The sequence below is a fragment of the Cnephaeus nilssonii genome (genome assembly GCF_951640355.1).
Source record: "Cnephaeus nilssonii genome assembly, chromosome: 5".
In the NCBI taxonomy this organism is placed as follows: domain Eukaryota; kingdom Metazoa; phylum Chordata; class Mammalia; order Chiroptera; family Vespertilionidae; genus Cnephaeus; species Cnephaeus nilssonii.
Genome location: NC_137076.1, coordinates 28,472,817 through 28,494,795, shown reverse-complemented (window position 1 = coordinate 28,494,795; position 21,979 = coordinate 28,472,817). Strand labels below are relative to the sequence as shown.

At 42.9% G+C, this 21,979-nt stretch overlaps 1 protein-coding gene across 2 annotated transcripts in view; it reads left to right on the top strand.

Annotated features, from left to right (window-relative positions):
- SAFB (scaffold attachment factor B) overlaps positions 1 to 21,979 on the top strand; it is a 41,227-nt gene that overhangs the window by 14,895 nt on the left and 4,353 nt on the right. For both annotated transcript variants that reach the window (XM_079770104.1, XM_079770103.1), the window contains exons 3-16: positions 4,713 to 4,777; positions 4,863 to 5,066; positions 6,371 to 6,433; positions 9,511 to 9,538; positions 10,478 to 10,988; positions 11,412 to 11,461; positions 12,396 to 12,490; positions 14,690 to 14,839; positions 14,920 to 15,002; positions 15,345 to 15,484; positions 15,669 to 15,757; positions 17,704 to 17,810; positions 20,020 to 20,310; positions 21,660 to 21,797. In XM_079770104.1, the coding sequence (XP_079626230.1) occupies positions 4,713 to 4,777; positions 4,863 to 5,066; positions 6,371 to 6,433; positions 9,511 to 9,538; positions 10,478 to 10,988; positions 11,412 to 11,461; positions 12,396 to 12,490; positions 14,690 to 14,839; positions 14,920 to 15,002; positions 15,345 to 15,484; positions 15,669 to 15,757; positions 17,704 to 17,810; positions 20,020 to 20,310; positions 21,660 to 21,797 (2,014 nt within the window). The remainder of the gene's footprint in view (positions 1 to 4,712; positions 4,778 to 4,862; positions 5,067 to 6,370; positions 6,434 to 9,510; positions 9,539 to 10,477; positions 10,989 to 11,411; positions 11,462 to 12,395; positions 12,491 to 14,689; positions 14,840 to 14,919; positions 15,003 to 15,344; positions 15,485 to 15,668; positions 15,758 to 17,703; positions 17,811 to 20,019; positions 20,311 to 21,659; positions 21,798 to 21,979) is intronic.

Genomic DNA, 21,979 nt, shown 5'->3' with positions numbered 1-21,979 from the left:
CAACTAGGTTGAGTTCCTAATGTCCTTTGAAGCCCAAAGCATGATTTGCTATAATAATATTATAAAATGGAAGGAGACTTGGAGTGGTGAATACACAATACAATGTACAGATGAGGTATTATAAAATTGTATACCTGAAACCTATAATTTATTAATCAGTATCACCTCAGTAAATTCAGTTTTTTTAAAAAGAATATCATAATAGTCACCAAGGCTATTTGTACATAATATATTCTAGTGTTAGTGTGACGATCCCTTATGTTCCTAAATAAAAATCAGGTGACATGTTACAAGAAAATTCCTGTCCCTGGGGTTTTTTGTTTGTTTGTTTTTTGATTTTTTACAGAGAGGAAGGGGGAGAGAGAGAGAGAGTTAGAAACATTGATGAGAGAGAAACATCGATCAGCTGCCTCCTGCACACCCCCCACTGGGGATGTGCCCACAAGCAAGGTACATGCCCTTGACCAGAATCGAACCTGGGACCCTTGAGTCCGCAGGCCGACGCTCTATCCACTGAGCCAAACCAGTTAGGGCGAAGTGAGGTTTCTTAAGTTTGCATGGCAGATCAGCGTCCTTTCCCACATCCTTCCAGAAGCTGAGCAGATAAAGAACTATAGGAAGCTGCATCTCTAGCAGTACCTCTAAGACACAAAAAAGTACTACACTACTCTGCATTTGAGTATATTTTATGTATTTCATATGTGTGATTTTATGCTTCATTCACATTGAATAGTCAATCAGGTACACCTGAAACTAATATAATATGGCATGTCAACTGTAATTGAAAAATAAAAATTTTAAAATAAAATAGTGAATTGATTTAATTTTAGCTAACCTAATTCTAGAGACCAAAAATTTATTTTTCCCATAAATTTTTTATTTTTGTTATGCCTAATTTCATTTTGCTTCAGGTCTGTCATTTCTGTTATTATTTACCTGTATCTATTTTGTTCATCCTATCTAATAAAAGAGTAATATGCAGATTGACCATCACTCCAACACACAAGATCAAGCTAGCTACCCCTATGTGGTCAAAGATCCTGCCCCCATGTGGACACAAGATGGCCACCACAGATGGCCAGCAGGGGAGGGCAGTTGGGAGGTACCAGGCCTGCAAGGGAAGGCAGTTGAGAGGGACCAGGCCTGCAAGAGAAGGCAGTTGGAAGCAATCAACCCTGCAGAGGAGGGCAGTTGGGGGTGACCAGGCCGGCAGAGGAGGGAAGTTGGGGGCAAACAGGCTGGCAGGGGAGCAGTTAGACATCAACCAGGCTGGCATGGGAGTGGTTAGGGGGTGATCAGGCTAGCAGGCAGAAGCGGTTAGGGGCAATCAGGAAGGCAGGCAGGCAGGCGAGCAGTTGGGAGCCAGCAGTCCTGGATTGTGAGAGGGATGTCCGGTGGGATCGGGCCTAAACGGGCAGTCGGACATCCCTTGAGGGGTCCCTGATTGGAGAGGGTGCAAGCTGGGCTGAGGGACACCCCCCCTACCCCCATGCACGAATTTCGTGCACCGGGCCTCTAGTTTTAAATAACCACCTATATACTGCTGTTCGGATGAAAGTGCTAACAGTCCTGCCCTCTGTGAACTGTTATAAACAGTTCACAATAAAAATAAGTATAAATCGCCCTAACCGGAGTGGCTCAGTGGATAGAGCGTCGGCCTGCGGACTGAAGGGTCCTAGGTTGGATTCCGGTCAAGGACATGTACCTTGGTTGCAGGCACATCCCCAGTGGGGAGTGTGCAGGAGGCAGCTGGTCGATGTTTCGCTCTCATCGATGTTTCTAACGCTCTATCCTTCTCCCTTCCTCTCTGTAAAAAATTAATAAAATATATTTTAAAAATAAATATAAATATAAATCAATGGAAAAAATATCCTTGGGTAAGGATTAAGAAAGAAAGAAAAAAATTACAAGGTTGGATAAGGGAAGTTAGAGTAAGTTGTTTCCTTTTTTTTTAAAGTACTGTGTTAAAGTTGTCTGAAAAGTGAATGCAAGCCAAAAATGTGTCCAGCTGCTTCTTTCTTTTTTTTCCCCCCCTTCTTTTAACATATTTTTATTGATTTCAGAGAGGAAGGCAGAGAGAGATAGAAACATCAGGGTGAAAGAGAATCATTGATTGGCTGCGTTCTGTACAGCCCACACTGGGGATCGAGCCTACAACCTGGGCATGTGCCCTGACCGGGAATCAAACCATGACCTTCTGGTTCGTAGGTAAACACTCAACCACTGAGCCATGCTGGCTGGGCTCTAGCTTCTTAATGTTTATTTTTTTCTTAATCTTAAATTACTAACCTCTTGAAACCCCTGAAGTTAAGCCATTCCTTCCAATTCACTTTAGTTTCCTTTCTTCTAGTTAATACCAATACTTTATATTTTAAAAAATATTATAACACCACATAATTAAAGCTGGTAAGAAATCAGTGGAAGGGAATAGAAACTTTAAAAAGTCCCAGACAGCCCTAACCAGTTTAGCTCAGTGGATAAAAAGTCAACCTGTGGACTCAAGGGTCCCAGGTTTGATTCCGGTCAAGGGCATGTACCTAACTCGCTCCCTCTCCCTTCTTCTCTGTAAAAAATCAATAAAGTATATATATATTTTTAAAAAAAGTCCCAGGCATACATAAAAATAAAATAACGAGTTGTACCAACATTTTAAATCAGTGGTGAGAGGAAAAATTAGTTAAATGTTGTAGGAAAATTAGTTTCCAAGTAGGACAGTCATTTGGAAAATAGTTTCAGTCTGAACAAAACTGAGTCAAGTATTAAATTGAAAACCAATAAAGATGTAAATACAGGTGAGTATTTATGTAGTCTTAGTATGGAGAAGGGCTTTTAAACATGAAAGTAAAAAACCGTTTACACATAAAAACTGTTCAATGGCTTTGGCTACATGAAAGTGAAATTTACCCAGAACCCATAAATAAAAGATTGGTGAAGGACTGTGAGAAAATATCTGTTGTGTGTGCGATGTGCAAATATAAAATGAGAACTGGCCCAACCGGCGTGGCTCAGTGGTTGAGCGTCAACCTATGAACCAGGAGGTTATAGGTCCGATTCCTGGTTAGAGCACATGCCCATGTTTCAGGCTTGATTCTCAATGATGAGGTGTGCAGGAGGTAGCCGATCAGTGATTCTCTCTCATCATTGGTGTTTCTATCTATCCCTCACCCTTCCTCTGAAATCAGTAAGAATGCATTTTTAAAAATAAAATGAGGAGAGCCTTGCCAGTTGGGTTCAATGGATTGAGCGTTGGCCTGCAGACCAAAGGGTCCCAGGTTCAATTCTGGTCAAGGGCATGCACGTACCTTGGTTGTAGTCTCCTCCATGGCCCGGCCTCTGGTCAGGGCTCATGCAGGAGGTAACCAGATGTCTGTCTGTCTGTCTGTCTGTCTGTCTCTCTCTCTCTCTCTGCCTCTCCCCCCCCCCCCCCCCCCGCCTTCCTCCCACTCTCTAAAAGTCAATGGAAAAATATCCTCCAGTGAGGATTAACCAAAAAATAAAAATAATAAATTAATTAAATAAAATGAGAAGTGGAACAAATTTTTAAATGGCAAAAGGATGTAAATGAGAGTTATAAAACTACAATTTGAGCAACAACAATATTTCAACCTAAGCAGTAATCAGATAAATTCAGGTTACAAGTATTCCTTTTTGCCTAGCACATTGGTAAGGATAAAGAAAAATGGCTGATTTTAACAAAGATTCAGAAAGATTGGCACTTTTATTCATTGTGGATGAAACTGTGTGAATTGAAATAACTACCTTCTGGGATATTGCAATAATGTGTGTGTTTTCGTTTGTTTTCATCAAAGCCTTAAAAATACATATCCTCTTTGTCCTGGGGGTGCCATTTCTAGAAACATGTTCTAAGAGGATAATTGCCTAGATGCCAAAAAAAAATAAAAATCGCCAGAGTATTCATCTTTATAAGTCTTTTTTTAAATTTCCAGCCATAGGAATTAGACAAATGATGATATCTCCATGCAATGCTAATAAAGAATATGGAAATACTTCCTGGTCCATGTGGTTTGATGGTTAGAGTGTCAGCCCATACACTGAAAGGTTGCAGGTTCGATCCCTGGCCTCAGTTAGTCGGGGCACGTTCAGGAGGCAACCAATTGATGTGTTTTACATTGATACTTCTCTCTCTCCCTCTCTCCTTCCTTCCACTCTTCCCTCTCTCCTTTCGTTCTACTTTCCAGGGGGGGAAAAACAACAACAATGGAAAAATATCTTCGTGTAAGGATTAACAACAAAAGAATATGGAAATATGTTCACAACATATTAAGTGAAAAGATTACAAAATGACAGTGGGGGTGTTTTAGGTGGCCATTTCTGTAGTGCTGTGGGCCTATAAAAGTCAAAAATTATTTCTTCTGGCCCTAGCTGGTTTGGCTCAGTGGATAGAGTGTCAACCTGCAGACTGAAGGGTCCCAGGTTCGATTCCATTCAAGGGCACATGCCCGAGTTGTGGACTTGATCCTCAGAAGGTGGTGTGCAAGAGGCAGCCAATCAATGATTCTCATCATCGATGTTTCTCTCTCTCTCTCTCTCTCTCTCTCTCTCTCTCTCTCTCTCTCTCTCCTCTCCCTCTCCCTCTCCCTCTCCCTTTCCCTCTCCCTTCCTCTCTGAAATCAATAAAAATATTTCCAAAAAATATATATTGCTTCTGGAAAATGCATGTTACTAATCTGCTTTGACAATTATCTCTTTAGGACGTAAACCAGAAGAAGAAGGTGTGGAAGATAATGGGCTGGAGGAAAATTCTGGGGATGGACAGGTATGTGTAGCATTGACAGTAATTCTGCTCAGTGATGGACCAGTAGCAGTTCATTTGTTGATGGCTGTGTTATGTTATGTCACAGGAGGATGTTGAAGCCAGTTTGGAGAACTTGCAGGACATTGACATGATGGATATCAGCGTGTTAGATGAAGCAGAAATCGATAATGGAAGTGTTGCAGATTGTGTGGAAGACGATGATGCTGATAATCTCCCAGAGTCTCTATCTGATAGTAGAGAGCTAGAGGGAGAAATGAAAGAGCTTCCTGAGCAACTTCAAGAACATGCTGTAGGTACTCGGTCTCTAGAATGTGCCCTGAGTGCATCAATTCCTCAAATGTCATAATAGATGAGAAGTGGAGTATATGCTATACATTTGCAGAATGATACATTAAACGTTTCAGGGACACCATTGAAGGCCTGTCTGCCAGGCATTAGGCATTATGTTCTTTAATTGGGTGTGGGGGGCTGTTAATCGTCACCTAAGGATATTTTTCCCATTTATTTTTTAGAGAGAGGGGAAGGGAGGGCAGGAGGGGAGAGAGACATTGATTGGCTGCCTCCCTCACTCGCACTGACAGCGCCAAGATAGAACCTGCAATCAAACCTGAGACCCTTTTGGGCATAGGCAACTCTAACCACTGAGTCACGCTGGCCCAGGCTGTTTTTTAAACAACAGTATGACAAATAGGTGGTTATGCCCATTTTCAGTTGAAGAAATTGAGGGTTTAAAAGGTAAAGAAATATCTCCAGGATCATAAGAGGATAAGAATTAAGACCAGACCAATTCCAGAGTCCATGTACTTAACTCATGCACCATGTTGTCTTGGTACCATTTATTAGATAATTTTCCTTTTTTGAGGATAAGTTTGCTAGGTATACAGAAAAAGTGATGGATCACTGGGGCTTTGCCAGTCCTGTGCTTCTGTCCCCATACTCTGATTTGGAAGTTGATAATGGTAGGAAGCAGGGTTCTCAGAGATGCCATTCCATTCAGGGCAGTTGCCACCTCAGGGGCAACAGTCCCATTGTCATTGGCATCCAGGTTTGGGGAAAGTGGTGGTGGCCACCAAAGTCTTAAGAATCCACTCTAACGCATGATTCTGGACATTGTTCCTTGAAAAGTAGTCTCCAAACCTCATGCTCCAAATCTACTTACAAAGTTAATGTACTACAGTAACCTCCCTTATCCATGGGGGTAGGTTCCAAACCCCCAGCAGAATCACACTATATTGCTGTTTTGATTTCTGTACTGTATTTAGAATTTTGTCAAATGATTTTTTTAAATTGATTTTTAGAGTGAGGAAGGGGAGGGAGAAAGAGAGAAACATCAATGCGAGAGGGAAACATTGATTGCTTCCTGCATCAAAACTGCTTCCTGCATGCTCCTTACCGAGGATTGAGCCCACAACCTAGGGATGCACCCTGATTGGTAATCAAACTTTCAGTACACGGGACAACCCCCAACCAGCTGAGCCACACCGACCAGGGCTGTCATAAGTGATTTTTCATGGCTGTTACTTGTTATTGTATAGATGTTCCATTATGTTACCTTATTGATGTAATAAACTGTCTTCTCTGTTTATTTTACAGCTAGAGGACAGAGAAACTATAAATAATTTAGATACTTCATCATCTGACTTCACTATATTACAGGTAAATTGTTGTATCTCTCAATAATTTTAGCATCAAAGGTTATACTACAGTTTCTGGAAACCACTGCAGACATTGTGTTGCACTCCCAAGGAAAAGTCATTGCAAGGTTTGTTAATATTGCCTACTTTGTCAGCATCTTTAGAGAGGGTTTTGCTCCCCTCCCCCTAAATACAATGTACCTGTTGCAAAGGACTCATCATCTTGACTTCCCACTCAATTACTATGGCTTCCCTGTAACAGAGGGCATATTTGGGAAAGTTGCTGATTTGATTGCTGAGGGCATCCTCTGCAGAAAGACTGTTGGGTCAAATAGCAAGGGGGGCTCCCTCCCTAAGAAAGATTGATGGGGTCCAGACTAGGATGCAGGCGGGGGTAGAGTGGGCAGAGCACAGACATCACAGCTGGGACAGGTGGATTCCAAGGCTTCTGGTTCTGCCTTTGGCAAGTATTTCTTTTGGAAAATGCAAGGAATTTTTTTGATTACCATATCATCTTGGCTGTTTCATTACCATCTGTAAATATTAAACCTTAGATGAGAAAAAATGAGATGTGGACTAACTTACAGGTATGATTTCAATAAATGTGGGTCTTGAGTTTCCTTTTAATGTTTCTGCCAGACTTACATGTATGTAAACTGTTGGAATAAACTTACTTGGGTCTAATTTTTAATAATTTTTTTTTTAATCCTCACCCAAGGATATTTTTCTATTGATTTTTTTTTAGAGGGGGCGGGGTGCAGAGAGAAAGAAACATTGATATGAGTGACACATCAACTCTGCCTCCTGTACACGCCCCAACAAAGACTGGAGATCAAACATGCAACCCAAGTACATGCAATTGACTGGAAATTGAACCCACAGCTCTTCATTGCACAGGCCAGAACTCTAACCACTGAGAAGCTGGCCAGGGCTTGGGTCTAATTTTTAATAGAAACTGTTTGTTTGTTTGTTTGTTTGTTTATATTTTTATTGATTTTAGAGAGGAAGGGAGAGGGAGGGGGAGAGAGTGAAACATCAATGATGAGAGAGAATCATCAGCTGCTTCCTGTACAACCCCTGCTGGAGATCAAGCCCTCAAACCAGGCTTATGCCCTTGACTGAAATCAAACCTGCCACCCTTCAGTCCTCAGGCCAATGCTCTATCCACTGAGCCAAGCCAGCTAGGGCTTTAATAGAAACTGTTGTAAGGAAATGAAAATACAATCAGCTTATTCCAGTCCTTGATTGTTTTGTTTGTTTGTTTGTTTTTTATGTTAACTGTGCTGCTTAATTAGAAATCACCTTTCAAATAATCTCTTTTTGCTCTGCCAGGCAGGGCAAGGTTGATTGTTACTGGTTAAGTAGAGCCCTAGCCTCAAGGAGTATGCATACCTCAAAAAATAAAACTTCGTGGAACCCAGCTCACTTTAGGACTGATGTCTCTCCTACTTTGAAGAGATGCATTTTATTTCTCCCTATGAAAAGAAAGAGGAGCCAGTTCTGGTTGTTTCGTTGAGTTTTTGTTCTAGGTCAAAGACTCCCAAGTTAAAATGGAAAGCATATAACCCTTTCCAGAGACAAATAGGAATATATTCATTTTTCTTTGGAAAAAGTTGAGAGAATTGTTCTGCCTAGAGTGATCCTTTGTTTTGCTCATAGTGTTTTACTTCCCAAAGTGCATATGTTATGTTAAAAACAACTTGATTAACAGTTAAATGAAACTATGAATAAAGTGAACAATTTCCTAGGGCTTCCTAGAATGGCAGGTCAATTTCCAGAGAAAGATATAGACCATCCACAACCATTTATGGGGTATATGTGAAGTACCTGTGATGTGGTGGTGTGGATACAGACATGAGTGAGAAGAAAGACTGGTCTCCATCCTCACAGGGCCGGTCCTCCATGTGTGGAGTACACACATAAACAGAGCATTGGGAATTGGCCTGACTGGTACACAGCCTTTGCTTAGATCTGGGCTCTGTGTGCTGTGTGTTCTTGAGCAAGTTTGTCAATCGTTCTGTGCCAGTCTCCTAATCTGAGAGAAAAGATGATACTAATAGTTCCATCCTGCTAGTATTGTCTAATGATTAATATATGTATACATAAGGTGTTTAAATTTGCACCTGGAACCTAGTGAGTGCTCATCACTATTGACTGGAATTCTAGAATAATGTACCTTCTAGGGGACATGAATTACATATTGAGAGAAAGGCCCTTCAGCCTCTGAAGCCATTCAGGATGACCTTTCTATGATTCAAGGACCCCTGACCTAAATGTGTAAGACTTGGCTGGGAGTGAGGTCAGGGAACAAGTGGGCCTGTTGGGGAGGGAAGTGGTGTGAGGGGCCATTGCTAAAGTCTTTAGGGGCCACAGAGGGACATGTGTTCACCATGGTGGCAAAAGTGCAGACAGATGGAGAGATGGGAATAGTAAACCAGAGGCTATTGTAGGTGAGGGATAACAATGGTCTGAATTGACAGGGCTTCCTGAGAAGGGTTGGAGGGATATTTAGGAATTAGGGCTGGCCCAGTGGGGACCTTGATTGTAGGAGATATATGTAATCCTGGAGAGCTCTCAGGTGACAAAGGGGTAGCTGTGGTACAACTGCAAAATAACAGTTTCCAACGACATGCCTGTATTCCCTCAGTCTTGTGAATATTCTAAACTAATGCTACATTAATTACTGAAAACCTGGTTGTTTGCTATGTGTCAGGCATTCTGTTAGACACTAAAAATAGAAAAATGAAAACACTGCTCTCCTTGCATTTAAGAGTTTTGTCTAGAGGGACGGGTAGGCATGTGATCAGTTCATCACCATGAAAAGTGAAATGTTGCCAGGTGCTGGGGAAACACAGCAAAAAATGAAAACCAGATACCAGGTTCCTTGAGAGTAGCCTGAAATATGTGGGGTTTGGGGCCCAGAGGAAGGAGCTGGATGCCAGCTGTGTGGGCTCTTTTCCTTCACGAGCAAGTTCTCCTCCTGTTGCATTTGTGAATGCTCTAGTCTATGTTTTTATTTCCCTTTTAGTTATTGTAGTTTTTGGTATAAATCAACTAGCACAAATCTTATTTTTTTATTTTATTGTGTTTTTTTCACAGGAAATTGAAGAGCCATCCTTGGAGCCAGGTACTGTTCAATGAAAAATTTATCAGCGGGGGTTTGGAACCATTCTAGTTTTCCACCTTCTCTAATTTGAATTCTTAAATTTTAAAAAGTTGCCTTAGTATAGTATACATTGTTCTAAAAGTTTACAATCCAGAACATACCAGGATCATAGAGATTGGAAACCCAGCCATATCACCAGATCTGTGAAAGTGGCTAATTTCTCATTTTGCAAAATGTATTTATGAGATGAACCAATCTCATGCCTTTTTAAATATAAATGGCACTTAAATGTATGTAGAAAGAGTTTGCATGCCTCTCGAGCTAATACTGCTGTACCCCACAAAACAGATCTTGTGATATTGGACAGTACCTTAACTTTATGCTTTTTAATTCAGGCAGTGCAGGTAGAGGTAGGGAGATACATTTTAAAACATTGAGACATAACTGGATTCCAGAAGAGGAAAGAGTTTCTTCATGAGAATTCCAAACAAATACTATTCACTTTCTGGACTTCAAATATCTCAGAGCACCGATGGAAAAGATTCTGATTGTCATGTTGGACTGTTCTGTTAAAAGAAATTCAAAGAAATTTGGAAATTGAGCTGTTCAGTGAATGGTGATACATTCAGTTAAGCAACTTGGACTTTGGAAGCTAAATTTGGAAGAGTCATATGTAAACGACGACAGAATGAAGACTGTCAAGAATCAGCCAGAAGGTTTTGGGGGTTAAATCTCTGGGATGCTTTTCTCTTCCATGTAGCGTAGCGGCTTACTCTAGCAGTCGGTTGGAGTGCAGGTAGTGTAACCAGTGTAACGTGTGTACCCGCGGGTTTTCCAATCTCTGTGTAGCTAGCAGTTCTCTTCGTGTTAGTGTGGCAGCCGTGCCAGTTCCACATTTGTGATTGCTTTATTTCCCTGGTAATTAAACCTTGTGCCATTCTATTCCTGTTAAATCCGTAGAAAATGAGAAAATACTCGACATTTTGGGGGAAACTTGTAAATCTGAGCCAGTAAAAGAAGAAGGTTCCGAGCTGGAGCAGCCATTTGCACAGGATACAAGTAGCGTGGGGCCAGACAGAAAGCTTGCGGAGGAAGAGGACCTTTTTGGCAGCGGCCATCCGGAGGAGGGTGATTTAGATTTGGCCAGCGAGTCAACAGCACAAGCTCAGTGGAGCGAGGCAGACACCCTGTTAGCGGTAGTGAAAAGGGAGCCCGTGGAGCAGACAGGCGGTGACGAGAGGATGGACTGTGAGCCTGTAGGGCTAGAGGAGCCAGTTGAGCAGAGTAGTAAAGCCTCAGAGCGCACAGAAGCCTCTAGCGAGGAGGTCGCAGAAGCGCCCCAGGAAGCCTCAAGCCCAGACCCCAGAGATAGCAAAGAAGACGTGAAGAAGTTTGCTTTTGAAGCTTGTAATGAAGTCCCTCCGGCTCCTAAAGAGTCCTCAGCCAGTGAGGGCGCTGATCAGAAAATGAGGTTTGTTTTTTCTCAGTTTTAGACCAGACGCTATCTCCTTTTCATTGGTCGTTTAATGACACACATAAGCTGTTTTTTCTACAATTGGCCAGCCAGACTGACGAAATTGTAATTTACCTCTAAAGAATGTTTTATTTCTCTTTGTTTATTTTAAACTGATTATATAATCTTTTTTCTTTTCTCAACCAGTCATGGTTGTTTTCTTTAATTCTTCTTAATTATCTTTAGCCCAGCCGAATTAATTAACTCCTGTGGGTCTGAAATCTTATGGTTAGGTCAGATTTTCAATACAAGTTTGTCGGGGTATCATTTTTTCAGAACTAAATTTCGGGTAGGTATGCAACCTCAGCACGTGTTTTATAATTTTGAGTTGGTTTCCTCTCTACTTCTTCCTCCTGGAGTGACATTATTTTTTCTCTCTAGTTCTATCGAAGATGACTCGGATACAAAACGGCTTTCCAAAGAGGACAAAGGTAGGTCCCTACGGCAGTCTCTTGTAGGGTATGTGGCCTCAGCACTAGTGTGGTATGTTAGTGTATTTCTCACCCAGATGTGTCTGTGTGTCTTACATGAGGTCTTTTTCCACTCCTGCTCTTCACTCTGCAGGTCCTGGGTAGTGGGGAGCAGGCCAGTTCTTTCGGGTTGATGTATCAATGTCATGCAGGCCCTTGTTTTCACGAGGGCACTTTGGAAATGGAAAAAAATGCTCTGGTGTCAGATATCTTGGGGCTTACCTGGTTTTTCAGCACCTTACCCCTTGATTACATTTTTTTTTTCTTTAATTAACATTTTACTATCCAGATTCATTCTTTTTTTATTTTTTTAAATATATTTTATTGATTTTTCAGAGAGAGGGATAGCGAGTTAGAAACATCGATGAGAGAGAAACATCGATCTGCTGCCTCCTGCCCACCCCCCACTGGGGATGTGCCCGAAACCAAGGTACATGCCCCCGACCGGAATCGAACCCGGGACCCTTCAGTCTGCAGGTTGACGCTCTATCCACTGAGCCGAACCGGTTTTGGCCCAGATTCATTCTTAATCAGTATTGTAAAAAGAACCATAACTGGGGTAGGTGCAAAGTATGTGTCACCAGAAAGGAGCCCCAAAGTGGTTTGACACAGATACCAGCATCCTTTGTTCAAAAGCTACCTCACTGTTTTTCATGATGTGGTTTGGTAACTTTGAGGGAATCTCCATGATCCTAACAGCCCCTGGCTTGCTGTTGTAAGTGGCATTGCTTCAGGTCCTGTTGGGCCTAGTGTGTCAATCCAGTTGTGTAAGGACAGTGGGCCTTGGGGGCTGCTGGTATATTGGACAAGTGGGAGGGACATATGGGGTTTCTAATGACTTTAAGATATTGTTTGAATTATATTCTTGACCAGACTCTTTGTGTTTTTTAAATAGGTCGTAGCAGTTGTGGTAGAAATTTTTGGGTTAGTGGACTTTCTTCCACCACCAGAGCTACAGATTTGAAGAATCTTTTCAGCAAATATGGAAAGGTAAGACCAAGGGTTTTCTGGAGAAGATGTCTGTAAGCCAATTTACAATAGCCTTTATATGCAGATTACTGTCCTCTCAAGTGGCCACTTTTGACACCTTGCTGTTCTTTGAGCTCACAGTTCATGGCCTGTGCAGGATCACCTACCCCTCTACGTGTGGAGGTGACAGATCTGTGGAAGCTCCCAGACCTCCTCTATTTTCTGTTCTCCCCCATCCACTGCCCCCAAGCTACTTTTTTAAGGCTTCAAGACTTAAACCCAAGAAGGGCTACAGGGGCTGTAGCAAAGGGCAGGGCGGAGGATGCTCTCAGCACTTCTGTGAGACAGTGGTAACTGCAGGACAGCACAAGTGAGGCTGTACACATATAAGGCCTTTGCATCTTGACCAGTGACAGGTTCCGGCTCTGCCACTCACAGTTGTGTGGCCAGGTTCATGTCACTTCCCTTATGGGAACATCTGTACACTGGGGGACCTTCAATTGCTGCCTCCTAAAGATGGTATGTAGCTATAGCAGAGCTATGGATGCCCTGCCTGTGACCCTCACCTTTAGCCTGATTTAAAAAAAAAATAAATTCATCCGAGGATTTCTTTTTCTTTTTTTTCTTTTTTTTAATACATTTTTACTGATTTCAGAGAGGGAGAGGGAGAGATAGAAACATCAGTGATGAGAGAGAATCATTGATCAGCTGCCTCCCGCATACCCTGTACTGGGGATCGAGCCTGAAACCCAGGCATGTGCCGTTGACCGGAATTGAACTGGGGACCCTTCAGTCCACGGGCCGACGCTCTATCCACTGAGCCAAACTAGTTAGGGCCGAGGATATTTTTTCCATTGATTTTCCGAGAGATTGGAAAGGAGAGGAAAAGACAGAAAGAAATACTGATGTGAGGGAAAGACATCGATTGTGTTGCCTCATGCACACGTCCTGACCAGGGCCCCTGACCCTTCTATCCACTCAGTCAAACCAGTTAGGGCACCCATAGCCTGTTTTTGCCTATAGCGGGGGCATTTATGGCCACTTCCCCTGTGCACCCTCAGCCCCTCTCTCTTTCCTCCCTCCTCAGCCCTTGGTAATGGCAGTGATTGATAGACACTCATGCACCAGCCTCGGGGCCTCCCCCCCCCCCCCCGCCCCGCCCCACTACAGTTAGTTGTTTGTTAGGGCACTTGTGTTGGCTTTCCTTCCTTTTTTCTCACCTTCTCCCTGTGCCTCCTGGACTCTCTCTTTCCTCCCTCCAAGGCCTGAGGAGGGAGGAAAGAGAGAGGGGCTGGGGGTGCACAGGGGAAGTGGCCATAAATGCCCCAGCTATAGGTAAAAATAGGCTATTTATAAGAGATAAAACCAACAGTATTTACCTTGGTTATTGATGTCCAAGAGTTAACAAAGGGAAAATTAAACATGCCTTGGTGATAGAAATAGCTGACGATTCCCTGGGCCTCAATAATCCAGGGTGAGCCTTTCCTCATTCCCCTGTGGCCCTCAGAGGAGATGGGTACTCTCAGCAGGGAAATGTCACCCTGAGACCTATGGGTTCTTGGGAGCATTGTAGGTTTCATTGAACACAGAATCAGACCACTCTGAAACCTTCCTTTGGGGCTAAGATTCCATGTGGAAAATAAGGATGAATACTGGCTGCTGTGGGGCTTCTGAACCTGGTGCCAGACATCAGCTTGCTGAAATGATTGGGGGAATTACTCAGTATGTGAAGATGTACCTTTAGTGCCTCAGATATCTTAACGAACTTGTTGTTATTCCTAATGAGATGGATTCTGCCTCCCAGAGTGCTCGTTGCAAACTTGTTCTTATGTCAATAGCCATCTGTAGATATGTCTTTCTATTTGCTGCTCACATCTATGACTGTATATTCAGAGTAACTTTTTTACAAGTTTGAGATAATATTAAAGGAATGTTTGCAGAACTCTGCCTTCATTTTGCTTTTGCCACACTACCAACCTGGTTCCCTGGAGGAATAGCCATAAGTGGAGGAGGTCCTTGGAGTAGTTAACTGCAAGACAGTAGCATTATCTTCCCCAGTCATCTGCCTCTTTTCAGGCACCTGGTGATAGGGTTTTCCCATGGATCCTCATACCAGGGAGGAGGCCTGACTTGGGGTATATCAGAGGATAGCAGTGTGAACTGTAATGACTGTGTGGGAGGGTTTCGTGTTCAAGACATATTTCTATGTTTTCCTTTGAGGTGGTGGGTGCCAAGGTTGTGACAAATGCTCGGAGTCCTGGAGCTCGCTGCTACGGCTTTGTGACAATGTCCACAGCGGAAGAGGCTACAAAATGCATTAACCACCTGCATAAGACTGAGCTCCACGGGAAGATGATCTCAGTGGAAAAGGTATAGGGCCATTTTCTTCCAGGGCTGTGACTATTTGAGGAAACAGTAAGGTAATACTTCCATTTGCTTCTATTTTTCAGGCAAAAAATGAGCCTGCTGGAAAGAAAACCTCTGACAAAAGAGAGGGTGAAGGGAAAAAAGAGAAGTCCAGCACCGGTGAAAGGTATTCTTTTCTCTAAGGAAATTGTGGCCAAGACGATTTTTTTCTTTGTTTCACATCCTTCACGTTCTCCACAGATAGGGAAGAGCACGAGGCCCCTGACCCCCTTTGTTTTTCCCATTTGTTGTAAGGCAGTTCCAGCACCAGTCATTGTGCTGGATTTCCTTAATCCAGGGGTACTTGGGGAAAGCAGGATAGACTCCTTGTTCTTGGTTGTCATGTCAATGCCAGTTGAGGCAGCCTCCTTCTTGGCACTTGGTGCTCATTGCAAGAATCTGATAGTGGCTGGTTTGTTTATCAAAATACCTGATCTAACACACTTCTTTGTTTTGGGGTCTTACCTAGATCAGCAAACCTTAAAAGGGAAGATAAAGCTGACAGAAAAGATGATGCTAGAAAGGGTGAAGATGGAAGTGGAGAAAAGAGTAAAGATCAAGATGATCAGAAACCTGGCCCTTCAGAGCGATCTCGAACCACAAAATCAGGTAGCCTACCACCTAACCGATATGTAAGAGCTCACTTTGAGCTCTGTTCTTGGCCATTGTGGTTTGTTGGTTTGCTGTCATCGGTTGGCAACACAAACTAGATTTATTTTCCAGAGTTCAGTATTTTTTTCTCATTTGGATGTTTCTTGTTTCTTACCTTACACTGACACCTTTCTTCCTGTAGGTAGTCGAGGAACTGAGCGGACTGTAGTAATGGATAAATCTAAAGGTGTGCCCGTTATTAGTGTCAAAACCTCGGGATCCAAAGAGAGAGTGAGTATTGATTTTCTAACGAGGGTATTTAGCAGTTTTTTTCATTTGACATCCATTTACATTTCTAAGTGTGTTTTAGGGAATTCTTGAGGTTAATTTGAGAAAGGTTGTCTATCTTTTCAAAATGTAGATATCTTGAACTTAAAAAAAAAAAGCTTAAAAGCTTTCCTTTAGGAGCACATGAGATCTTGCTTTCTGGCCCATGCTGTCAGTTTGGTTCTAATAAACTCTTCCTCCCCCCCCCCCCCCCCCCAATAAACTCTTGAAATTCTGAATAAATAAGTAAATGCTTTTCTTTATACTTAACTTTGTTCTGATGAGAATTATTGCTCTTTTTTTCTAAAGCTAATATTAAGATTCAAACATGGGAGTGGTTGACCTTTTCCCTGAGCCAGTGTTTACCAGTCCATTTTCATTGCCTGCCCTGAAAGTTTCGGCAGTACTTCATCGTGCATTCCTAATCTACATGTGACCCAGCCACCTTAGCTTCATCCTGTACTGTCTCCTTACAGATGCTCTGCAGAACACAGAATCCACAAAGTACCTGTGTTAGGTTCTTACGGCTTCAGTCTCCCTTCCATTAGGGTCATGAACAGTGTTGATAATCATACATTCAACTTTTGACAGCCTTACAACTTTGATAGGTGTGGGTCTCCAAGATCACCCACATTTAGTGATTCTCTAGATGGACCCGTGGACTGAGCTTTTAGAAGTACTTCAGCTAAGGTTGGCTACAGTGATGCAGTGAGGATACACAGTGGATCATGGGAAAGACAGGCAGAGTTTGGAGGGAACCCTTTACCAGCTCCTTTGTATCCCTCCCTCCCATGAAGGCTCACAGAGCAGTGAAAATGCAGCAACCCACGGGTGATGCTTCTGCCCACAGAAACCCATTAGAGTCTCAGGCAAAATTTTTATAGGGGGCTGGTTACTTAGCATGTATCAAATTCCCAACTCCCAGAAGGAAAGCAGGTGTTCCTGTGTAACTATAGTTTGCACAGTTCAGGCATAGTGAACCACCCATACCAGTTAACTCTCCACTGGGGACACTTTGAGCATTGGGTTCCCAGATTCCACCTAGGCCTGTTGTGTTAACCCTGTGCTGCACAGATGACAAACCATTCCAGCTATTGAGTAGTGTGCATCAGTTGCAAGTAAACATTCTGATTATGGAAGTCTGTGTATATGTTTTTGCAAATACTTTAATATAGCCTTTACTCTTACTTTATTAAAAATGTTTAGGCCCGGCCCACATGGCTCAGTGGTTGAGCGTCAACCTATGAACCAGGAGCTCACGGTTCGATTCCCGGTCAGGGCATGTCCCTGGGTTGCGGGCTCAATCCCCGGTGTGGGACATGCAAGAGGCGGGCGGTCAATTATTCTCTTATCATTGATGATTCTCTTATCATTGATGTTTCTCTTTCTCCCTCTCCCTTCCTCTCTGAAATTAATAGAAATACATTTTTTTTTTTAGAAAATGGTAAAATGAAAGTGTGGATTCTAGGGCTAAGATAGGTAGATCTCAAAAAGAATGCAGTCAGCACAAATAAGGAATCCTCCAACATACCAAAAGGGGCCTCAGTTGGACACTCACTGCATATTAAATTATGAACGAAAACTATAAGATTAAGGAATTTACTGTGGATGCAAAAGACAAAGTATTAAAAAATACTTCCTTGATCTTTTATTATTAATTATTGTATTTTTCATATGAACAACTGTAAACCTACTTTTGCATCACCTGTATATTAGTATTAAATGGTGATGAAGATCTGTGATTTTGAATTATAAGCAAAATATGAAGTTCCCTAGGAGGGAACCTGTTGTTACTTAATTGTCTCATTAAACGTTAATCTTCATTTCTTATCTTCATGTTGGATGCTTGGACCTGGACATGATTGTTTCTGTTGTCATTTCTACCTTCATAATGTTCCTTGGTGAACCAGATTTCTAAGAGCCAGGATCGCAAATCAGCCAGCAGAGAGAAGCGGTCTGTTGTGTCCTTTGATAGAGTCAAAGAGCCTCGGAAATCAAGAGACTCAGAGTCCCGCAGGTGAGTCAGGGTCCAGAAAGGTTCACTGGTTGGTTGCTGCCCTGAACTGATTATAACTGTGTCCAAGGCTATTTCAAAGCCCCCTGTGGGTGGAAACTGTTGGCCCCTTTGGTTTCCGGTTGCCATGCTGTGACTTTTAATTTAGGCTTTTTCAGATTATTTTCTCATGTAAATAGGCTCATGTCTTCCTGAAGATTATGGAAGGGAACAGTGGCAGGAGATGGAATGCTTCTTGGTGCAGTCATGCTAGTTAACACCAATTTGCTCCGGAAGCTATGAAAAAGGAAGAATGGTGGGACAGATATTGAGAGAGCTGAGACATCCTCATCCTTAAATAAGCTGAGGGAAAAAATGTTTTTATAATTTTTTAAAACTAAACTAAACACAAATAGTATTGACCACGTTGAGTGACACTTTTCCTTATCAAGAAAGAACTTCTAAACTGTAGTTTAAAAAATAATTGTTAGTAAAAAAAAAAAAAGTCTAGAAAGTAAGAGAGAGGAAAGGGAATGGGGTACTGTTTTGTTTTTAATGTCCCACACAGAACTTTATGCCTAAGAGGGAAAGGCATTGGGCAAAGGAAATTTTTGTTTTCATAATGTAATTGGCAAATAAATCAGCAGAACAGAACCATGTACATGTGGAAATTAACCTGATAAAAATGACATTTCCCACTAGTGATAGACTCCCCAAAAATGACTTCAGGTCATTTGTTCTTTGGATAGTCTTTTGGGTCTCCCAACTCACCAATGTCCTTGACAAAATAGTTAAAATGAACTGATGACTGAACACAAGCATAAAAATTAAAATTATATAATATGAAAGTAAATATATTTGTGAATTTTAGCTTTAGAAGTCCTGAAAAGTCATGAGGGAGAAGTAGACTAAATCATAACTTAACCTTTCTATAATGAAAGACCGAAGAAAAAGTCAAAAGACATATGACAGGTGGGAATAAAGGTCATTTGAAATAAATGTAATAAGGAAAAACCCTGATAGTAAAATGGATAAAAGACATACAAGTGTCCACGAAACATGTAGAAAGTGGTTCAGCCTCACTGGGGATCAGGGAAATTGAGATGAAAACAGCAGTGAGACCAGCTTTTTATTCACCAGTTTAGTTTGATCCACCATTTGAATTATAGTGTGGGAGACGGGTATTGGTAGGTGTGGGAGTGTACATGGCACACAGCCTAGGGAGACATTCTGCATAGGCACACTTCTAAATCCTAGTGTCCCAGACACAGTAATGCCTCCTCTTCAAAGCTCCCTGGAGGAACTTATGCACAGGACAATGGGGATATGGGTGTCCCTTTTTGTGAGATTGGGAACAACGATGAGGTCTGCCTCTGGGTGCTGGTTATGTAAACCTGCCTACTCCACGAGCTCCTTCCCGAAAGTGCGTGGTAAATTACAAAATGGGGATATGGGAGGGTTCTGGATGTGTTATGTTAGCCAAGGAAGCTGCCATTTTGTCCAAAATACAGACACAAAACAAGGCAAGATTATGCATTTCTGTTAGTACAAATGTGTGTCAGTAAATGCATAGCAAAAGATGGAAAGGAGACAGGCTCGCAGGTATACAGAGACTGGAGGAAACGTGCTATAGTATGATCAGTATCACTACCACAAGAAGGGCTCTCCAGTATGGGGCAGGGGCCCTGCATGGCCTCGTCAGCACTTCACCACTCAGCTGTTACAGGCCCTTGCTTGTTGTTAAATTCACCTGAATTTATATAACAGCATCAAATGATTTTGATTCTAGTGCCCTAGCTTGGTTTCACAGTGACTAATTGAAGTTCATGATTTAGAGAGCAAAGGTTCTAATTCAGACTTAGCTATGAAAAATATGTTCTGTTTCTTATTTTTAATGGGTAATTTTACAGAATCAGATGTTGAACTCCAAAAGATCTTAGTTTATATTATAGACCCCACACATACCCCTTTGCTGTAACCTGGCTGGTCTTGGACTCATCTGAAAGCACAGCCAATGCTTAGTTTCCGGGCTCTTGCTGCTCTTTTGTATGCAGTAGGCTCCATCCTTGTTCTTCCTGCTAGAGCAGCAGTCCTGCAGGTCTACACCCAGCCCTGCAAGCTACATTTCTGCAGTGCTCCATGGCTGCTCTGCATTCATAAAGCTCACCCCACTGGGTGATGCCACCTGCACTGCAGCCTTTGGGCCCCTGCAGCTGCTGCTCTCTGCCCACAGGTTGCGTGAGCGCAGTGAACGGGAGCAGCGCATGCAGGCACTGTGGGAGCAGGAGGAGCGGGAGCAGCTGGAGTATGCCCGGGAGAGGCTGGCCTTCCATCGGCACCGCCTGGAGCGGGAGCGCATGGAGCGGGAGCGGCTAGAGCGGGAGCGCATGCATGTGGAGCATGAGCGCAGGAAGGAGCAAGAGCGCATTCTCCGAGAGCGGGAGGAGCTGCGGCGTCAGCAGGAATTACGCTATGAGCAGGAACGGCGGCCTGCTGTGCGGAGGCCCTATGATGTGGATGGCCGGTAAGCCGAGCTGCTCCCACCGGCTACCCTGGGGTGGCCTATGACATTAAGAATTGTGTTATGGTCCCCAAAATCATGTTCACTTGGAATTCTTATTTAAAAAGAAGCACTAATACTTGCTACAGTCCAATTCAATGTCCTGTACTTGGTCGGGAAATCTGCAATGGTCTGAGGTCCAGTGAGGAAATAGTTGGGCAAAGTTGTGCTGATGAAGGCACTATCTTCCAGTCCCAGAACAGATTCCTTGAGGAGGGAGTTCAGGTACCCAGAGCAGATTCCCTGGGGAGGAAGTTCAGGTACCCAGGCAGGCAGACAAGGAGCACCTGCTCTGGGCCCCTTCCAGGCTTTGTAATCATTGCAGTAATTTGTTGTTGCTTATTCAAATAATAAAACTTTCTATTATAAAAAATATTGATGTGGTACATGAAACTAAAGTGCTAACCACCAGTGAAAAAGAGGACTAAATTTGAACCCTGCTATGAGGACTCTGGGTGATAATCCCAGCAGTGATCCTTTCTGAGTGTTCCCAAATGCATTTATCTTTTTTCTTCCTCGAGCTAAAAGAGGTCTCTGTAAAACATACAACGTGACTTCTATAAGAGGTCTTTAGATTCCTTCAGGACTTTTTAATGCCTTTGTGCAGAATACTGATGCTGGGAGTCTGTTCTACTCATAAATGTTTTCAAACATCACTTCAAAATACTTCTAAAAGTCCTCCCCACCGGATGTCTTTAATGGGTCAAGTCAGTGTCATGGATGAAGACACAGAAGTACATTATAGAGCCCCGATGACACCTCTTGTTTGCTGTCTTGATAGATTGAGGCCAACCCTCATGGTGGCCATTCTGCAGATGAGTATGTGTGATCACCTCTTACAGGCAAACCAAAGCTTTTCTACATAGGGGAAGCGGATGTGTTGAACAAAATAGAACAGTCATTCAGACAGATTTTTTCTGTTTGATTGTTAATCCTCACCTGAGGATATTTTTCCCATTTTTAGAATGGAATGGAGGGAAGGTGGGAGGGGGGCAGAGAGAGAAAGAGACATCTATGTGAGAGAGACACATCCATTGGTTGCCACTCACACACACCTCAACAGGAGTTGGGTATCGAACCTATGACCCCTTCAGTGTGCAGGCCAACATTCTCACCACTGAACAGCACCAGCCAGGGCTTTCAGTCAGATCTATGTCACCCCTCCAGCCTCTCTCAGCTTGTACAGCAAAGAATACTCCGTTGATCAAGTTAAGTGGTGGGGTCAGGGATAGTCTCGAGGGGTAGTTCACCAGCTCCCACAAGATGGTCTATTTGGAGGGGGAAATGCACTCAGCCCTTTCTTCCCATTCCAGGCGAGACGATGCCTATTGGCCAGAAGCCAAGAGAGCTGCCCTGGATGAGCGTTACCATTCTGACTTCAGCCGCCACGACCGCTTCCACGACTTTGACCACAGAGACCGGGGCCGCTACCCTGACCACTCAGTAGACAGGTTAGCTGGGCCCCCAGGATCCTGCCTACTTAATGCAGATGACATTTGTCCTGAGTCATTCTTAATAGCAAGGAAGTGAGGTTGGCCCTTCTAGGTTCTGTGAATCCACTTGAACAGTGTGTGTGTGGAATACTGGATTCAATTTGGGAGATGTTTTCTATTTGGTGGTCTAACCAATATCT